The following is an 18,799-nucleotide window of genomic DNA, read 5'->3' as shown; positions in this document are numbered from 1 at the left end:
TTTATAGGTTACTTAAGGTGGTTTTCCAACAAAGTCATTTTTAATCAATAGATCTTGGAATAATAATAATTTCCACAATTGGAGGTCTTAAAAAAAAAAAAAAGTTCCTGTGCTGGGATAATATTATACATGTGCCCCTGTTGTGTACTGTGTAATGGCTGTATCTGACCGTGCAGGAACATGGTCTGATCATACCACAGCTCCTGGCCAGGGGGAAGCAAAGGAGAGTATACAGACAGGACAGCACGGGATCACAAATGATCCTGTGAGGTCAAACATTTCCCTGCCTATTTAAAAACAATGTTTCACCTCAAAGAAAGAATTTGCTGTGGTCCCGTGCTGTCCTGTCTGTACTCTCTTTTGATTCCTTGCCTACTCAGGAGATGTGGTATGTGCCGACCATGAACCGGAGCAGCTCTACATGGTCAGACACGGCCATTACACAGCAGGGGCACATGTATAAGATGATCTCAGCACAGGAACATTTTCTCTTAACACATCGAATTGTGGTACCTATTAATTAAAAATGTATTTTGTGGGGAAAACCCTTCCAATTTTGTATTTTGGTAGATTAGATTTTTACAAATGCAGCAATCACAATACTATATATATATATATATATATATATATATATATATATATATATATATATATACATATATATATATATATATATATATATATATATATATATATACACACACACACACAATACAGACCAAAAGTTTGGACACACCTTCTCATTCAAAGAGTTTTCTTTATTTTCATGACTATGAAAATTGTAGATTCACTCTGAAGGCATCAAAACTATGAATTACCACATGTGGAATTATATAATTACCGGTAACAAAAAAGTGTGTAACAACTGAAAATATGTCTTATATTCTAGGTTCTTCAAAGTAGCCACCTTTTGCTTTGATTACTGCTTTGCACACTCTTGATGAGCTTCAAGAGGTAGTCACCGGAAATGGTTTTCACATCACAGGTGTGCCCTGTCAGGTTTAATAAGTGGGATTTCTTGCCTTATAAATGGGGTTGGGACCATCAGTTGTGTTGTGCAGAAGTCTGGTGGATACACAGGTGATAGTCCTACAGAATAGACTGTTAGAATTTGTATTATGGCAAGAAAAAAGCAGCTGAGTAACGGAAAAATGAGTGGCCATCATTACTTTAAGAAATGAAGGTCAGTCAGTCCGAAAAATTGGGAAAACTTTGAAAGTGTCCCCAAGTGCAGTGGCAAAAACCATCAAGCGCTACAAAGAAACTGGCTCACATGAGGACCGCCCCAGGAAAGGAAGACCAAGAGTCACCTCTGCTGCGGAGGATAAGTTCATCCGAGTCACCAGCATCAGAAATCGCAGGATAACAGCAACTCAGATTAGAGATCAGGTCAATGCCACACAGAGTTCTAGCAGCAGACATCTCTACAACAACTGTTAAGAGGAGACTTTGTGTAGCGGGCCTTGATGGTAAAATAGCTGCTAGGAAACCACTGTTAAGGACAGGCAACAAGCAGAAGAGACTTGTTTGGGCTAAAGAACACAAGGAATGGACATTAGACCAGTGGAAATCTGTGCTTTGGTCTGATGAGTCCAAATTTGAGATCTTTGGTTCCAACCACCATGTCTTTGTGTGACGCAGAAAAGGTGAACGGATGGACTCTACATGCCTGGTTCCCACCGTGAAGCATGGAGGAGGAGGTGTGATGGTGTGGGGGTGCTTTGCTGGTGACACTGTTGGGGATTTATTCAAAATTGAAGGCATACTGAACCAGCAGGGCTACGACAGCATCATGCAGCGGCATGCTATTCCATCTGGTTTGCGTTTAGTTGGACCATCATTTATTTTTCAACAGGACAATGGCCTCAAACACACCTCCAGGCTGTGTAAGGACTATTTGACCAAGAAGGAGAGTGATGGGTTGCTACGCCAGATGAACTGGCCTCCACAGTCACCAGACCTGAACCCAATCGAGATGGTTTGGGGTGAGCTGTACCACAGAGTGAAGGCAAAAGGGCCAACAAGTGCTAAGCATCTCTGGGAACTTCTTCAAGACTGTTGGAAGACCATTTCCACTGACTACCTCTTGAAGCTCATCAAGAGAATGCCAAGAGTGTGCAAAGCAGTAATCAAAGCAAACGGTGGCTACTTTGAAGAACCTAGAATATAAGTCATATTTTCAGTTGTTTCACACTTTTTTGTTAATTATATAATTCCACATGTGTTAATTCATAGATTTGATGCCTTCAGAGTGAATCTACAATTTTCATAGTCATGAAAATAAAGAAAACTCTTTGAATGAGAAGGCGTGTCCAAACTTTTGGTCTGTACTGTATATACACACACACACTTTTTCCTTCATTTTTTTAGGTCGATTTGGTTGTGCTATGGGACTCGGACCTGTGATCAAAGATACTAAAACACTTCAGTAAATGAGGATCTAGTAAAAGTTATGTTCTCCTCTTTAGACCAGCCAGATGCGGGACTCACAGGAGCACCAAAGAAAGGAACAACATGGTCTCCAGCAGGTCCTGGGCTCCCTCAGTGCCCCATCTGTACCCCACAATCGCATCAAGTAAAGAGGTGGTGAGCAATGAGCACCTAAACAGACACCACCAGGACGCCGATATTTACATGGTGCTGTCAAAAACTGACAGTGACAAAAAAACGTCAGCGATCGTAGCTAGCTCAGCTCTCTGCTGTAAGACGCAGGCACTGGCTGTATAACACAGCTGGCAGACTGCACTGTGTGGAGAAGGTTCATATACCTGAACCGTGACTTTTTACACATGGAAGGATTAAAAGGGATTGTGCAGGAATTTTACATTGATGGCCTATTCTCAGGATGGGGGTGCGACACCTGCACCCTCTCTTGCTGGTCAGTTAAGGATAGGCTGGGCGCACGGACGGCACCATGACTGCCATTTGAGCAAGGCCTTAGTTCAGATCTTCGGTCGCTTACCACAGGCCACTGTCCAATAGATTTGTGATTCTTGGGTCTGGTGCAATATTCGATACGGAGCAACGCGAGCGCTCGAGTCCAATACGACATCTAGTGTCCCCACGAGTAAGCCTGGAGAAGAGAGAATGGTGAGAACAGCAGGACATCGCCTCTCGCCACGTGACAGTATTGTGTAATCCGTGTGCATGTGATGGCTCATCGTTTGGCTGACAACAATACACAGAAATGGGCTCACAAAGGTCACACATTCAGCTGTGTGCACATCACACATGCAGCCAGCACACACCCAGGTACACAGCTCTAGGGCGCTTTCACGCTGAGTTCAGGCCCCTGTTCTTTGGTCCTGTCGGGGCTTACCTCCAATCCCCCCCCCCAAAAAAAAACGAGACTCGGGGCTGTAGACTAGACGCAGTCTAGTAGGCGTACACGCCCGTAGATGATGCACGACGGCGCACATGTTCACTCAGTCGGCACATATGCCCGAATCCTGTATGCAGTGTGAATGCACCCTTACAAGCGAGTCTGAAAGTCATTTCTCTGCCAATTTAGACATTAAAAAGGAATCTGTCACCAGATGGTGTCCCCCATAATCTGTGAGCAGCATAATGTAGGGGCAGAGATCCTGATTGCAGTGGTATATTACTTACTGGGCTGCTTGCTGGAGTTTCGATAAAAATCACTGATTTATCAGAGGGAGATTATCACATTCATGGACTCTGTATAACCCCGCCCACACCACTGATTGGCAGCTTTCTGCCTATGCAGTGTACACAGAAAACTGCCAATCAGTGGCGTGTGCGGGGTTATACAGGGCTCAGCCTTCAGAGAAATGCTAGATCTGCAGAAGAGAAAAAAAGGATTTTATAAAAACAACAGCAAGCAGCCCAGTAAGTGACAATGCTGGAATAAGGGTCTCTGTCCCAACATCATGCTGCTCTCAGATGGTGAAGCAAATTGTGTAGCAAAGCAGTCTATACGGGGCGGCACGTAACACAGCAGTCTATATATACAGTACTGTATACAGGGGAAGGATATACCATAGTAGTGTATACAGTATATACAGGGCACTAAATATTACAGCGGTATACAGTATATACAAGGCAAGAGATATTAGAGGTATACACGGGGGGGGCAGCAGCGGACATTACAGCGGTATACACGGGGGGGTGCAGCGGACATTACAGCGGTATACACGGGGGGGGCAGCGGACATTACAGCGGCATACACGGGGGGGGGGCAGCGGACATTACAGCGGTATACACGGGGGGGCAGCGGACATTACAGCGGTATACACGGGGGGGGGGCAGCGGACATTACAGCGGTATACACGGGGGGGGGGCGGCGGACATTACAGCGGTATACACGGGGGGGGGGCGGCGGACATTACAGCGGTATACACGGGGGGGGCGGCGGACATTACAGCGGTATACACGGGGGGGCGGCGGACATTACAGCGGTATACACGGGGGGGCGGCGGACATTACAGCGGTATACACGGGGGGGCGGCGGACATTACAGCGGTATACACGGGGGGGCGGCGGACATTACAGCGGTATACACGGGGGGGCGGCGGACATTACAGCGGTATACACGGGGGGGCGGCGGACATTACAGCGGTATACACGGGGGGGCGGCGGACATTACAGCGGTATACACGGGGGGGCGGCGGACATTACAGCGGTATACACGGGGGGGCGGCGGACATTACAGCGGTATACACGGGGGGGCGGCGGACATTACAGCGGTATACACGGGGGGGCGGCGGACATTACAGCGGTATACACGGGGGGGCGGCGGACATTACAGCGGTATACACGGGGGGGCGGCGGACATTACAGCGGTATACACGGGGGGGCGGCGGACATTACAGCGGTATACACGGGGGGGCGGCGGACATTACAGCGGTATACACGGGGGGGCGGCGGACATTACAGCGGTATACACGGGGGGGCGGCGGACATTACAGCGGTATACACGGGGGGGCGGCGGACATTACAGCGGTATACACGGGGGGGCGGCGGACATTACAGCGGTATACACGGGGGGGCGGCGGACATTACAGCGGTATACACGGGGGGGCGGCGGACATTACAGCGGTATACACGGGGGGGCGGCGGACATTACAGCGGTATACACGGGGGGGCGGCGGACATTACAGCGGTATACACGGGGGGGCGGCGGACATTACAGCGGTATACACGGGGGGGCGGCGGACATTACAGCGGTATACACGGGGGGGCGGCGGACATTACAGCGGTATACACGGGGGGGCGGCGGACATTACAGCGGTATACACGGGGGGGCGGCGGACATTACAGCGGTATACACGGGGGGGCGGCGGACATTACAGCGGTATACACGGGGGGGCGGCGGACATTACAGCGGTATACACGGGGGGGCGGCGGACATTACAGCGGTATACACGGGGGGGCGGCGGACATTACAGCGGTATACACGGGGGGGCGGCGGACATTACAGCGGTATACACGGGGGGGCGGCGGACATTACAGCGGTATACACGGGGGGGCGGCGGACATTACAGCGGTATACACGGGGGGGCAGCGGACATTACAGCGGTATACACGGGGGGGCAGCGGACATTACAGCGGTATACACGGGGGGGCAGCGGACATTACAGCGGTATACACGGGGGGGCAGCGGACATTACAGCGGTATACACGGGGGGGCAGCGGACATTACAGCGGTATACACGGGGGGGCAGCGGACATTACAGCGGTATACACGGGGGGGCAGCGGACATTACAGCGGTATACACGGGGGGGCAGCGGACATTACAGCGGTATACACGGGGGGGCAGCGGACATTACAGCGGTATACACGGGGGGGCAGCGGACATTACAGCGGTATACACGGGGGGGCAGCGGACATTACAGCGGTATACACGGGGGGGCAGCGGACATTACAGCGGTATACACGGGGGGGCAGCGGACATTACAGCGGTATACACGGGGGGGCAGCGGACATTACAGCGGTATACACGGGGGGGCAGCGGACATTACAGCGGTATACACGGGGGGGCAGCGGACATTACAGCGGTATACACGGGGGGGCAGCGGACATTACAGCGGTATACACGGGGGGGCAGCGGACATTACAGCGGTATACACGGGGGGGCAGCGGACATTACAGCGGTATACACGGGGGGGCAGCGGACATTACAGCGGTATACACGGGGGGGCAGCGGACATTACAGCGGTATACACGGGGGGGCAGCGGACATTACAGCGGTATACACGGGGGGGCAGCGGACATTACAGCGGTATACACGGGGGGGCAGCGGACATTACAGCGGTATACACGGGGGGGCAGCGGACATTACAGCGGTATACACGGGGGGGCAGCGGACATTACAGCGGTATACACGGGGTGGCAGCGGACATTACAGCGGTATACACGGGGGGGCAGCGGACATTACAGCGGTATACACGGGGGGGCAGCGGACATTACAGCGGTATACACGGGGGGGCAGCGGACATTACAGCGGTATACACGGGGGGGCAGCGGACATTACAGCGGTATACACGGGGGGGCAGCGGACATTACAGCGGTATACACGGGGGGGCAGCGGACATTACAGCGGTATACACGGGGGGGCAGCGGACATTACAGCGGTATACACGGGGGGGCAGCGGACATTACAGCGGTATACACGGGGGGGCAGCGGACATTACAGCGGTATACACGGGGGGGCAGCGGACATTACAGCGGTGTACACGGGGGGGCAGCGGACATTACAGCGGTATACACGGGGGGGCAGCGGACATTACAGCGGTATACACGGGGGGGCAGCGGACATTACAGCGGTATACACGGGGGGGCAGCGGACATTACAGCGGTATACACGGGGGGGCAGCGGACATTACAGCGGTATACACGGGGGGGGCAGCGGACATTACAGCGGTATACACGGGGGGGCAGCGGACATTACAGCGGTATACACGGGGGGGCAGCGGACATTACAGCGGTATACACGGGGGGGCAGCGGACATTACAGCGGTATACACGGGGGGGCAGCGGACATTACAGCGGTATACACGGGGGGGCAGCGGACATTACAGCGGTATACACGGGGGGGCAGCGGACATTACAGCGGTATACACGGGGGGCAGCGGACATTACAGCGGTATACACGGGGGGGGCAGTGGACATTACAGCGGTATACACGGGGGGGCAGCGGACATTACAGCGGTATACACGGGGGGCGGCGGACATTACAGCGGTATACACGGGGGGCGGTGGACACTACAGCGGTATACACGGGGGCAGCGGTATACATGGGGGCAGTGGACATTACAGCGGTATACACGGGGGCAGCGGTATACACGGGGGGGCAGTATACAGAGTAGTGGACATTACAGCGGTATACACGGGGGCAGTGGACATTACAGCGGTATACACGGGGGCAGCGGTATACACGGGGGCAGTGGACATTACAGCGGTATACACGGGGGCAGAGGACATTACAGCGGTATACACGGGGGCAGTGGACATTACAGCGGTATACACGGGGGGCGGTGGACATTACAGCGGTATACACGGGGGGCGGTGGACATTACAGCGGTATACACGGGGGGCGGTGGACATTACAGCGGTATACACGGGGGCAGCGGTATACACGGGGGCAGTGGACATTACAGCGGTATACACGGGGGCAGCGGTATACATGGGGGCAGTGGACATTACAGCGGTATACACGGGGGCAGCGGTATACACGGGGGGGCAGTATACAGAGTATACACGGGGGGCGGTGGACATTACAGCGGTATACACGGGGGCAGTGGACATTACAGCGGTATACACGGGGGGCGGTGGACATTACAGCGGTATACACGGGGGGCGGTGGACATTACAGCGGTATACACGGGGGCAGCGGTATACACGGGGGCAGTGGACACTACAGCGGTATACACGGGGGCAGCGGTATACATGGGGGCAGTGGACATTACAGCGGTATACACGGGGGGGCAGTATACAGAGTAGTGGACATTACAGCGGTATACACGGGGGCAGTGGACACTACAGCGGTATACACGGGGGCAGCGGTATACATGGGGGCAGTGGACATTACAGCGGTATACACGGGGGGGCAGTATACAGAGTAGTGGACATTACAGCGGTATACACGGGGGCAGTGGACATTACAGCGGTATACACGGGGGCAGCGGTATACACGGGGGCAGTGGACATTACAGCGGTATACACGGGGGCAGTGGACATTACAGCGGTATACACGGGGGCAGTGGACATTACAGCGGTATACACGGGGGCAGTGGACATTACAGCGGTATACACGGGGGCAGTGGACATTACAGCGGTATACACGGGGGCAGTGGACATTACAGCGGTATACACGGGGGCAGTGGACATTACAGCGGTATACACGGGGGGCGGTGGACATTACAGCGGTATACACGGGGGCAGTGGACATTACAGCGGTATACACGGGGGCAGTGGACATTACAGCGGTATACACGGGGGCGGTGGACATTACAGCGGTATACACGGGGGCAGTGGACATTACAGCGGTATACACGGGGGGCGGTGGACATTACAGCGGTATACACGGGGGGCGGTGGACATTACAGCGGTATACACGGGGGCAGTGGACATTACAGCGGTATACACGGGGGGCGGTGGACATTACAGCGGTATACACGGGGGGCGGTGGACATTACAGCGGTATACACGGGGGCGGTGGACATTACAGCGGTATACACGGGGGGCGGTGGACATTACAGCGGTATACACGGGGGGCGGTGGACATTACAGCGGTATACATGGGGGCAGTGGACATTACAGCGGTATACATGGGGGCAGTGGACATTACAGCGGTATACACGGGGGCACGGGGGGGCAGTATACAGAGTAGTGGACATTACAGCGGTATACACGGGGGCAGTGGACATTACAGCGGTATACACGGGGGCAGTGGACATTACAGCGGTATACACGGGGGCAGCGGTATACACGGTGCTGTACACACACGGTGCTGGGGGTTGCTGCCTCCTTGTTTACACCGTGCAGGAGTCTCCATGATGGAGGTGGTGTGAGGGGCACAGGGCTGCTGGCCGCACGCTCCCCGGTCCTCCCCGAGTCCCCCCGCCGTCTGCCCCCGCTGTCACCTGTCAGGCCTCCGCCTTTGCCGTGTCCCCGCCGCCGCTGCAGGATAAAGAACGGGTTTGCTCTCTCGGTCACCCACAGCGCGTTGGCCAGCAGCACCTCCTCCGGGTTCAGCCACATCCTTAGCGGCTGGGGAGCAGCCAGTCACCCAGGCCCGGTGCCGTCCTCAGTGCCGGTGTGGTCGGTGCTGAGCGCTGGACTGTCGGTCCCGACCTCCCGAGCTGCTCCTGGCTGTACAGTCCCGGGCTCAGGCCGTGGAGGCCGCTGACTGCTGTCTCCCCCTGGTGGACAGAGCGCAGGATGACAGGCCCGTGGTATTGTTATTGTAGTCATGGTGGAGGCGCCTCAGCACTGCAGCCATCACTGCGCGCTTCATTTTTTCCCTTTAGCGCTACTAAGTGCTCCTTCCAATAGGTGGCACTAGAGTTCTAGTCATCTTCCTCTCTGTGGAGACAATTTGCATAATTAGCATAAGTGCCATGTGTGATGCTATGGGCCCCGGGTATAAGGGGCCCACCAAGGTTGTAACTAGTGGGTGCAGGGGTTGCGGTCATAGCCACGCTTTGGAGGCGAGGGGGGTCCCAAAAGTTTCCTTTGGCCTGGTAGGAATGTTTGCATTGGGGCCCTCTGTGTCACATTATGTCCTTGGGGTCAGTTCTGGTCCGTGGTCCCTCCTATTATTTTTGCTATTCCCCAGGAGGTTGTTGACCCCTCCGGATTCACAGGCTCCATGTAAGATCTCAACTGGTGAGATAAGGATGATTCTGAGAAAGGTCAGGAATCAGCCCAGAACTACACAGGAGGACCTGGTCAATAACCTGAAGAGAGCTGGGACCACAGTCTCAAACATTACCGCCAGTAACACACTACACCGTCATGTATTAATATTCTGCAGGTCACGCAAGGTCCCCCTGCTGATGACAGCACATGTCCAAGCCCGTTTGAAGTTTGTCAATGATCATCTGGATGATACAGAGGAGGCATGGGAGAAGGACCATATGGTTATATGGTCAGATGAAACCAAAATAGAAATTTTTGGTGTAAACATTCAACATGTTTGGAGGAAGAAGAATAAGTACAACCTCAAAAACACCATACCAACCATGAAGCATGGTGGGGGAAACAACATACTTTTGAGGTGCTTTTCTGCAAAGGGGACAGGACGACTGCACTGTATTGAAGGGAGGATGGATGGAGTCATGTATTGCGAGATTTTGGCCAACAATCTCCTTCCTCAGCAAGAGCATTGAAGATGGGTTGAGGCTGGGTCTTCCAGCATGACAATGACCCGAAACACACAGCCAGGGTAACTAAGGAGTGGCTCCGTAGGAAGAATTTCAGGGTCCTGGAGTGACCTAGCCAGTCTCCAGACCTGAACCCAATAGAAAATCTTTGGAGGGAGCTGAAACTAAATGTTGCCCAGCGACAGCCCCGAAATCTGAAAGATCTGGAGAAGATCTGTATGGAGGACTGGGCCAAAATCCCTGCTGCAGTGTGCGCAAACTTGGTCCAGAACTACAGGAAACATCTGACCTCTGTAATTGCAAAGAAAGGTTTCTGCACCAAATATTAAGTTCTGTTTCTCTATTGTATCAAATACCGTACTTATTTCAAGCAACGAAATGCAAATTAATTATTTAATAATCATACAATGTGATTTTCTGTTTTTTTTTATTTTTAGATTCTGTCTCTCACAGGTGAAGTGTACCTACGATAAAAAATAACAGACCCCTCTATTCTTCATAGGTGGGGGAAACTTGCAAAATCGGCAGTGTATCAAATACTTATTTTCACCACTGTAGCTGAATCCATGCTACATGGCAGAAGTTTTATTCCAGTCCCTGACTGGCGTAAGATTTCTGGCATAAGTACCGATACAGCGTGTCATGATTTAGACAGGTCGTGGTGTCAGGCCCTATTTCCGCCCAAACCTTCAAATAATGAGCCCAATTTATTTTTTATAAGTCACATTTCTTTTGCCTTGTGAAATTTTGTTGACTTTTTTGTGCCAATATTTTCAAATTGGAGCACGTAGTTGATGAATTTTACACAAAGTCAAAAATGCTCTTTATTTTTTACTTTAACTTATTTTGTATACTGGAGCACATTTGCACAAAATTTTAGCAATTTTGTTTTTTAACCCCCTACACTCGCTAAGCCTGTTTTCTCCTTCATGATGCAATTTTTTTTACTTTTGCAAGGGTAACAGGAGAATATGGACCCCAAAATTTGTTGTGCCATTTTCCCTAAGCGTGCCGATACCCCATATGTGGCTGAAAACTACTGTTTGGGTGCATGGCAGGGCTCGGAAGGGAAGGCGCTCCATTTGACTTTTTGAATGTAAAATTTGCTGGCATAATTAGCAGACGCTGTGTCATGCTTGGAGAGCCCCTAATGTTCCTAAAAAAATTATTTTCACCAGGTAACAGGATAAATTGCACCATACAATTTGTTGCACAATTTCTCCTGAGTACACGGATGCCCCATATGTGGAGGAAAACTACTGTTTGGGCGCATGGTAGGGCTCAGAAAGGAAGGAGTGACATTTTGGAACGCAGACTTTGATGGAATGTTCTGCGGGTGTCATGTCACATCTGGAGAGCACCTAAACAGTGGAACCCCCCCCACACACACACACAAGTGACCCCATTTTGGAAAATAGACCCCTCAAGGAATTTATCTAGATGTGTCTTCAGCACCTTGAACCCTTAGGTATATTTTTCCCACAAAAATATTGTTTAAGGCCGGTTTCACACTAGCGCTTTTTCAGCGCGCGCACGGCCGGGGGTAGCTCCGCCCCCGAGCCGGCTCTCTGCCCGGCGTGCCCGCCCCTTCCTTGTAGCGCCGCCTCCTAGCGGACAGCGGCGCCTGCTATCGGCGCACCCTATCTTTAGCATAGGGTGCGCCGATCGTGCGCAGGCCGTGCGCTAGTTGCGCTTTGACCTGCGCTGCGCACTTTTGACGGTGCGCCGTGCGCGCCAAAATCCGAAAAGTTTGATTTTGGTCGCGCACGGCGCACCGTCAAAAGTGCACAGCGCAGGTCAAAGCGCAACTAGCGCACGGCCTGCGCACGATCGGCGCACCCTATGCTAAAGATAGGGTGCGCCGATCGCAGGCGCCGCTGTCCGCTAGGAGGCGGCGCTACAAGGAAGGGGCGGGCACGCCGGGCAGAGAGCCGGATCGGGGGCGGAGCTACCCCCGGCCGTGCGCGCGCTGAAAAAGCGCTAATGTGAAACCAGCCTTAGCCTCATTTTTTTTTTTTCATTTTCACAAGGATAGTAGGAAAAAAATGGATATGTGGTAGAAAAATACTTTTGAGGCACTGTGCAAATCTCAGAAGGGAAGAGGCGCCATATTGGATTTCATATTTTACTGGACTGGTTTGAGGGTGCCATGTCACATTGGCAGAGCCCCTGAGGTGCCAGAACAACAGAAATCCCCTATATGAGTACTTATTTTACAAACTACACTCCCCAATGAATTCATCTAGGGGTGCAGTGATCATATTGACACCACATGTGCCTCACAGAAATTTTATACCATTGGGAGGAGAAAAATGAATAAATTAAATTTTTACCACTAAAATGTTATTTTAGCCCCAAGTTTTTAACTTTTCTAATGAATATTAGAAAAAAAAAGGACCTCAGTATGTTGTAAAGATTTCGCCTCAGTGCGCCAATACCCTACATGTAATCGCAAATTACTTTTCAGGCAAAGTGCAAAGCTCAGAAGGGAACGAGCGCCATATTATAGTGGAGACTTTACTGTTATGGCTTGCGGGTGCCATGACCCACTGGGAGAGCCCCTGAGTTGACAGAATAGCAGAACCCCCATAAGTGACCCCATTTTACAAACTACACCTCTCAATGAATTCATCTAGGGGTGCAGTGATCATATTAACACCACAGATGTGTCACAGAATTTTATACCATTGGGCAGTGAAGAAAAAATAATTACATTTTTACCACCAAAATTTTGTTTTAGCCCCAGAATTTACATTTTCACACAAGGAGTGGGTAAAAATGGCACCAATATTTGTCTCGCTATTTCTGTTGAACGTGGAAATACACCATATGTAGCTGTACAGTACTGCTTAGCCATACAACGAGATTCAGGAGTGCCTCCTGGAGTGCAAATTTTTATAGAATAGTTTGAGGACTCCATATGCAGAGCCCCTAATTGCTAGAAGAACAGAATACCTCCCTCGAGTGGAAATTACACCCCTTTGGGAATTTATCTACAGATGTAGTGATGATTTTGGATCCAATGGCGTTTTCCAGAAACAGGCAGCAGTAGATGTTGCTGATTGAAAATTACAAACTGCCATTGTGGTGCCCAGTACGTTGTGGTGACCAGTACCTTGTGGTGACCAGTATTTTGTAGTCACCAGTACGTTGTAGTGACCATTATGTTGTAGTCCTTAGTACGTTGTTGTGACCAGCTCATGCTTCTGGAGACATGCACCCTTAAATTAAGCGGGCTCTCATAGCTACAGAAAAGCTAAACATGTGGACGCTAAATGTGGATTAGGCACACTGGGGCTCAGAAGGGTGGAGGCATTTGGATTTGGAAGCTCGTAATTTACTAAATTTATTTTTTTTTTGGGGGGGGGGGCATGAGCAATTTAGCTTTTCCAGAGCCTTTGTGCTACCAGTAGCGCAGAAGTCCCCTATATTTCCATTGACAGATGACGGACCTGAGTGGTGACTTGCTTTTTTTGTGGATTGAGTTGAAATTTTTATTGGGAGCATTTAACATAACGTTTGGGATCATATTTATCCTGCGCTGACCACTGAGTACATACATCAGGGTTTCCATCTAAATCTCCTAGTGATGTGATTCAGATGAAACCTCCGAGGGATCCATTCACTACAGTGAGGAAGCAGAGTTACTCTGGACTATGTCTGGCCTCTGGTCAGTACTGTCATTTTTTCTTAAGTGCACAAAACTGTGGCCGACAGCACTTTTATGCGTGCCTAAAAAGACGGACACCGCCAGATCACAGGTCAGACGGCGTCCACAATGCCTCCATCTGCCTCATTACAGGGAATCCTCCACTGGAGTTCAGTCTGAATCAGGTATTTCAGAGATTTTCATGAAAACCCCAATGTAAGTGCTCAGCGCAGAGCACAGGATAAATATGTGATGTGCCCCGAGCCTTACTGTGATTTTTGAGAGGCAGAATAACTGAATTAACAACAGGTGAAGAATTGGTTTTATTTATTTTTTACACCATTCCTTGAGCTTTATAAGTGATTAGATGACTTTATTCTTCTAGTTGGTGGGCAGAACGGTGACTCAGTGGATAGCTCTGCAGCCTTGCAGCGCTGGAGTCCTGGGTCCAAATCCCACCAAAGACAACATCTGCAAGGAGTTTGTATGTTCTCTCTGTGTTTGCGTGGGTTTCCTCCCACATTCCAAAAAGACATACAGTTAGGGAATTTAGATTGTGAGCTGCATCGGGGACAGTGATGATAATGTGTGCAAACTGTAAAACACTGCGGAATATGTTAGCGCTATATAAAGATACAGTGGGGCAAAAAAGTATTTAGTCAGTCAGCAATAGTGCAAGTTCCACCACTTAAAAAGATGAGAGGCATCTGTAATTTACATCATAGGTAGACCTCAACTATGGGAGACAAACTGAGAAAAAAAAATCCAGAAAATCGCATTGTCTGTTTTTTTTTCATTTTATTTGCATATTATGGTGGAAAATAAGTATTTGGTCAGAAACAAGCAATCAAGATTTCTGGCTCTCACAGACCTGTAACTTCTTCTTTAAGAGTCTCCTCTTTCCTCCACTCATTACCTGTAGTAATGGCACCTGTTTAAACTTGTTATCAGTATAAAAAGACACCTGTGCACACCCTCAAACAGTCTGACTCCAAACTCCACTATGGTGAAGACCAAAGAGCTGTCAAAGGACACCAGAAACAAAATTGTAGCCCTGCACCAGGCTGGGAAGACTGAATCTGCAATAGCCAACCAGCTTGGAGTGAAGAAATCAACTGTGGGAGCAATAATTAGAAAATGGAAGACATACAAGACCACTGATAATCTCCCTCGATCTGGTGCTCCATGCAAAATCCCACCCCGTGGGGTCAGAATGATCACAAGAACTGGGAGCAAAAATCCCAGAACCACGCGGGGGGACCTAGTGAATGAACTGCAGAGAGCTGGGACCAATGTAACAAGGCCTACCATAAGTAACACACTACGCCACCATGGACTCAGATCCTGCAGTGCCAGACGTGTCCCACTGCTTAAGCCTGTACATGTCCGGGCCCGTCTGAAGTTTGCTAGAGAGCATTTGGATGATCCAGAGGAGTTTTGGGAGAATGTCCTATGGTCTGATGAAACCAAACTGGAACTGTTTGGTAGAAACACAACTTGTCGTGTTTGGAGGAAAAAGAATACTGAGTTGCATCCATCAAACACCATACCTACTGTAAAGCATGGTGGTGGAAACATCATGCTTTGGGGCTGTTTCTCTGCAAAGGGGCCAGGACGACTGATCCGGGTACATGAAAGAATGAATGGGGCCATGTATCGTGAGATTTTGAGTGCAAACCTCCTTCCATCAGCAAGGGCATTGAATATGAAACGTGGCTGGGTCTTTCAACATAACAATGATCCAAAGCACACCGCCAGGGCAACGAAGGATTGGCTTCGTAAGAAGCATTTCAAGGTCCTGGAGTGGCCTAGCCAGTCTCCAGATCTCAACCCTATAGAAAACCTTTGGAGGGAGTTGAAAGTCCGTGTTGCCAAGCGAAAAGCCAAAAACATCACTGCTCTAGAGGAGATCTGCATGGAGGAATGGGCCAACATACCAACAACAGTGTGTGGCAACCTTGTGAAGACTTACAGAAAACGTTTGACCTCTGTCATTGCCAACAAAGGATATATCACAAAGTATTGAGATGAAATTTTGTTTCTGACCAAATACTTATTTTCCACCATAATATGCAAATAAAATGAAAAAAAAACAGACAATGTGATTTTCTGGATTTTTTTTTCTCAGTTTGTCTCCCATAGTTGAGGTCTACCTATGATGTAAATTACAGACGCCTCTCATCTTTTTAAGTGGTGGAACTTGCACTATTGCTGACTGACTAAATACTTTTTTGCCCCACTGTAATTATTATTATTACCAGATTTATATAGTTACTTATGTGTGTCGGCTGTCATGCACTAAAAGATGCATTTTTTTTGCAATAGCCATACTTTGACAGATTTAATTTTTCCATATTTTTGCCTACACAGTCATGTAAGGGCTTGTTTTTTTGCCGGACAAGTTAATATTTTTATTTTTGCCATATGACATTTTTTGATCGCTTTCTATTCCGTTTTTTGGGGAGGCAGAAAGTACAAAAATCAGCAATTAAGGTTTTTTTTTTTTTTCTATGCTGGTCCACGTGTAGTAAAATTGATAAGGCAACTTAATTCTTCAGGTCAGTACGATTGCAGCAAAAACCACATTTATATTTTTTGATGCTTTGGCGCTTTTACACAATAAAAACTATTTTGTAGAAAAAAAAAATTCTTAACTAGTGTGACATTTTTATAGGCCGGGTCATTGCGGAGTCGACAGTATCATATACAGTACAGACCAAAAGTTTGGACACACCTTCTCATTCAAAGAGTTTTCTTTATTTTCATGACTATGAAAATTGTAGATTCACTCTGAAGGCATCAAAACTATGAATTAACACGTGGAATTATATAATTAACAAAAAAGTGTGAAACAACTGAAAATATGACTTATATTCTAGGTTCTTCAAAGTAGCCACCTTTTGCTTTGATTACTGCTTTGCACACTCTTGGCATTCTCTTGATGAGCTTCAAGAGGTAGTCACCGGAAATGGTCTTCCAACAGTCTTGAAGGAGTTCCCAGAGATGCTTAGCACTTGTTGGCCCTTTTGCTTTCACTCTACGGTCCAGCTCACCCCAAACCATCTCGATTGGGTTCAGGTCTGGTGACTGTGGAGGCCAGGTCATCTGGCGTAGCTCCCCATCACTCTCCTTCTTGGTCAAATAGCCCTTACACAGCCTGGAGGTGTTTGGGGTCATTGTCCTGTTGAAAAATAAATGATGGTCCAACTAAACACAAACCGGATGGAATAGCATGCCGCTGCAAGATGCTGTGGTAGCCATGCTGGTTCAGTATGCCTTCAATTTTGAATAAATCCCCAACAGTGTCACCAGCAAAGCACCCCCACACCATCACACCTCCTCCTCCATGCTTCACGGTGGGAACCAGGCATGTAGAGTCCATCCATTCACCTTTTCTGCGTCGCACAAAGACACGGTGGTTGGAACCAAAGATCTCAAATTTGGACTCATCAGACCAAAGCACAGATTTCCACTGGTCCAATGTCCATTCCTTGTGTTCTTTAGCCCAAACAAGTCTCTTCTGCTTGTTGCCTGTCCTTAGCAGTGGTTTCCTTGCAGCTATTTTACCATGAAGGCCTGCTGCACAAAGTCTCCTCTTAACAGTTGTTGTAGAGATGTGTCTGCTGCTAGAACTCTGTGTGGCATTGACCTGGTCTCTAATTTTAGCTGCTGTTAACCTGCGATTTCTGAGGCTGGTGACTCGGATGAACTTATCCTCCGCAGCAGAGGTGACTCTGGGTCTTCCTTTCCTGGGGCAGTCCTCATGTGAGACAGTTTTTGTAGCGCTTGATGGTTTTTGCCACTGCACTTGGGGACACTTTCAAAGTTTTCTCAATTTTTCGGACTGACTGACCTTCATTTCTTAAAGTAATGATGGCCACTCGTTTTTCTTTACTTAGCTGCTTTTTTCTTGCCATAATACAAATTCTAACAGTCTATTCAGTAGGACTATCACCTGTGTATCCACCAGACTTCAGCACAACACAACTGATGGTCCCAACCTCATTTATAAAAAGAAATGCCACTTATTAAACCTGACAGGGCACACCTGTGCAGTGAAAACCATTTCCGGTGACTACCTCTTGAAGCTCATCAAGAGAATGCCAAGAGTGTGCAAAGCAGTAATCAAAGCAAAAGGTGGCTACTTTGAAGAACCTAGAATATAAGACATACAGTATTTTCAGTTGGTTCACACTTTTTTTGTTACTTATATAATTCTACATGTGTTAATTCATAGTTTTGATGCCTTTAGAGTGAATCTAATTTTCATAAACATGAAAATAAAACTCTTTGAATGAGGTGTGCCCAAACTTTTGGTCTGTACTGTATGTGTACTTTTTTATTTTTTTTCATAAAAATATTTATTTATGGGTACAATATATTTTTATTATTTTGTGATTTAAAAAAATATATATTTTTACAACTTTTTAAACTTTTTTTTTCTCTACCTAGTCCCACTTTGGGACTTTGAATTTCAGCACTCGGAAAGCATAGCAATGCAGGAGTATTGTTATGCCTTGTAACTGTGAGTGCTGCACTGACACAAGTCAGTTAGATATTGAACTGTGCATGATCTAACTACCTTGCTAGAGCCTGTTAACCTAGATGTCGTAATGACAACGGGGTCACCATGGCAATGATTGGGCCCCGTAATGACATTGCAGGGGCCCCGGACGGAGGGCAGAGGGGGCTCCCTCCCTCTGCCTGCCTTCTAAACGCTGCGATCGATATCGATTGCAGTATTTAAGGGGTTAAACTCTTGGGAGCGGTGTGGGCTGCCCTTCCTGCCAGGTGGTGCCGCAT

The 18,799-nt window shown here is 48.9% G+C and overlaps 1 protein-coding gene across 2 annotated transcripts in view; it reads right to left on the bottom strand.

Moving 5' to 3' along the window:
• TBC1D9B (TBC1 domain family member 9B) overlaps positions 1-9,474 on the bottom strand; it is a 70,681-nt gene extending 61,207 nt beyond the window's left edge. The window contains exons 1-2 of one of the 2 annotated variants that reach the window (XM_073568009.1): positions 9,106-9,474; positions 2,963-3,073 (exon numbers count right to left, since the gene is read on the bottom strand). In XM_073568009.1, coding sequence (XP_073424110.1) covers positions 2,963-3,073; positions 9,106-9,223 — 229 coding nt within the window. In that variant the 5' untranslated portion in view covers positions 9,224-9,474. The remainder of the gene's footprint in view (positions 1-2,962; positions 3,074-9,105) is intronic. The other variant, XM_073568010.1, reaches the window with a different exon arrangement.
• Positions 9,475-18,799: the final 9,325 nt, after the last annotated feature.

The sequence above is a fragment of the Dendrobates tinctorius genome, unplaced genomic scaffold, assembly GCF_039654945.1.
Source record: "Dendrobates tinctorius isolate UK_male_01 unplaced genomic scaffold, ASM3965494v1 ptg000020l, whole genome shotgun sequence".
NCBI lineage: Eukaryota > Metazoa > Chordata > Amphibia > Anura > Dendrobatidae > Dendrobates > Dendrobates tinctorius.
This window is presented reverse-complemented; position numbering and strand designations above follow the sequence as displayed.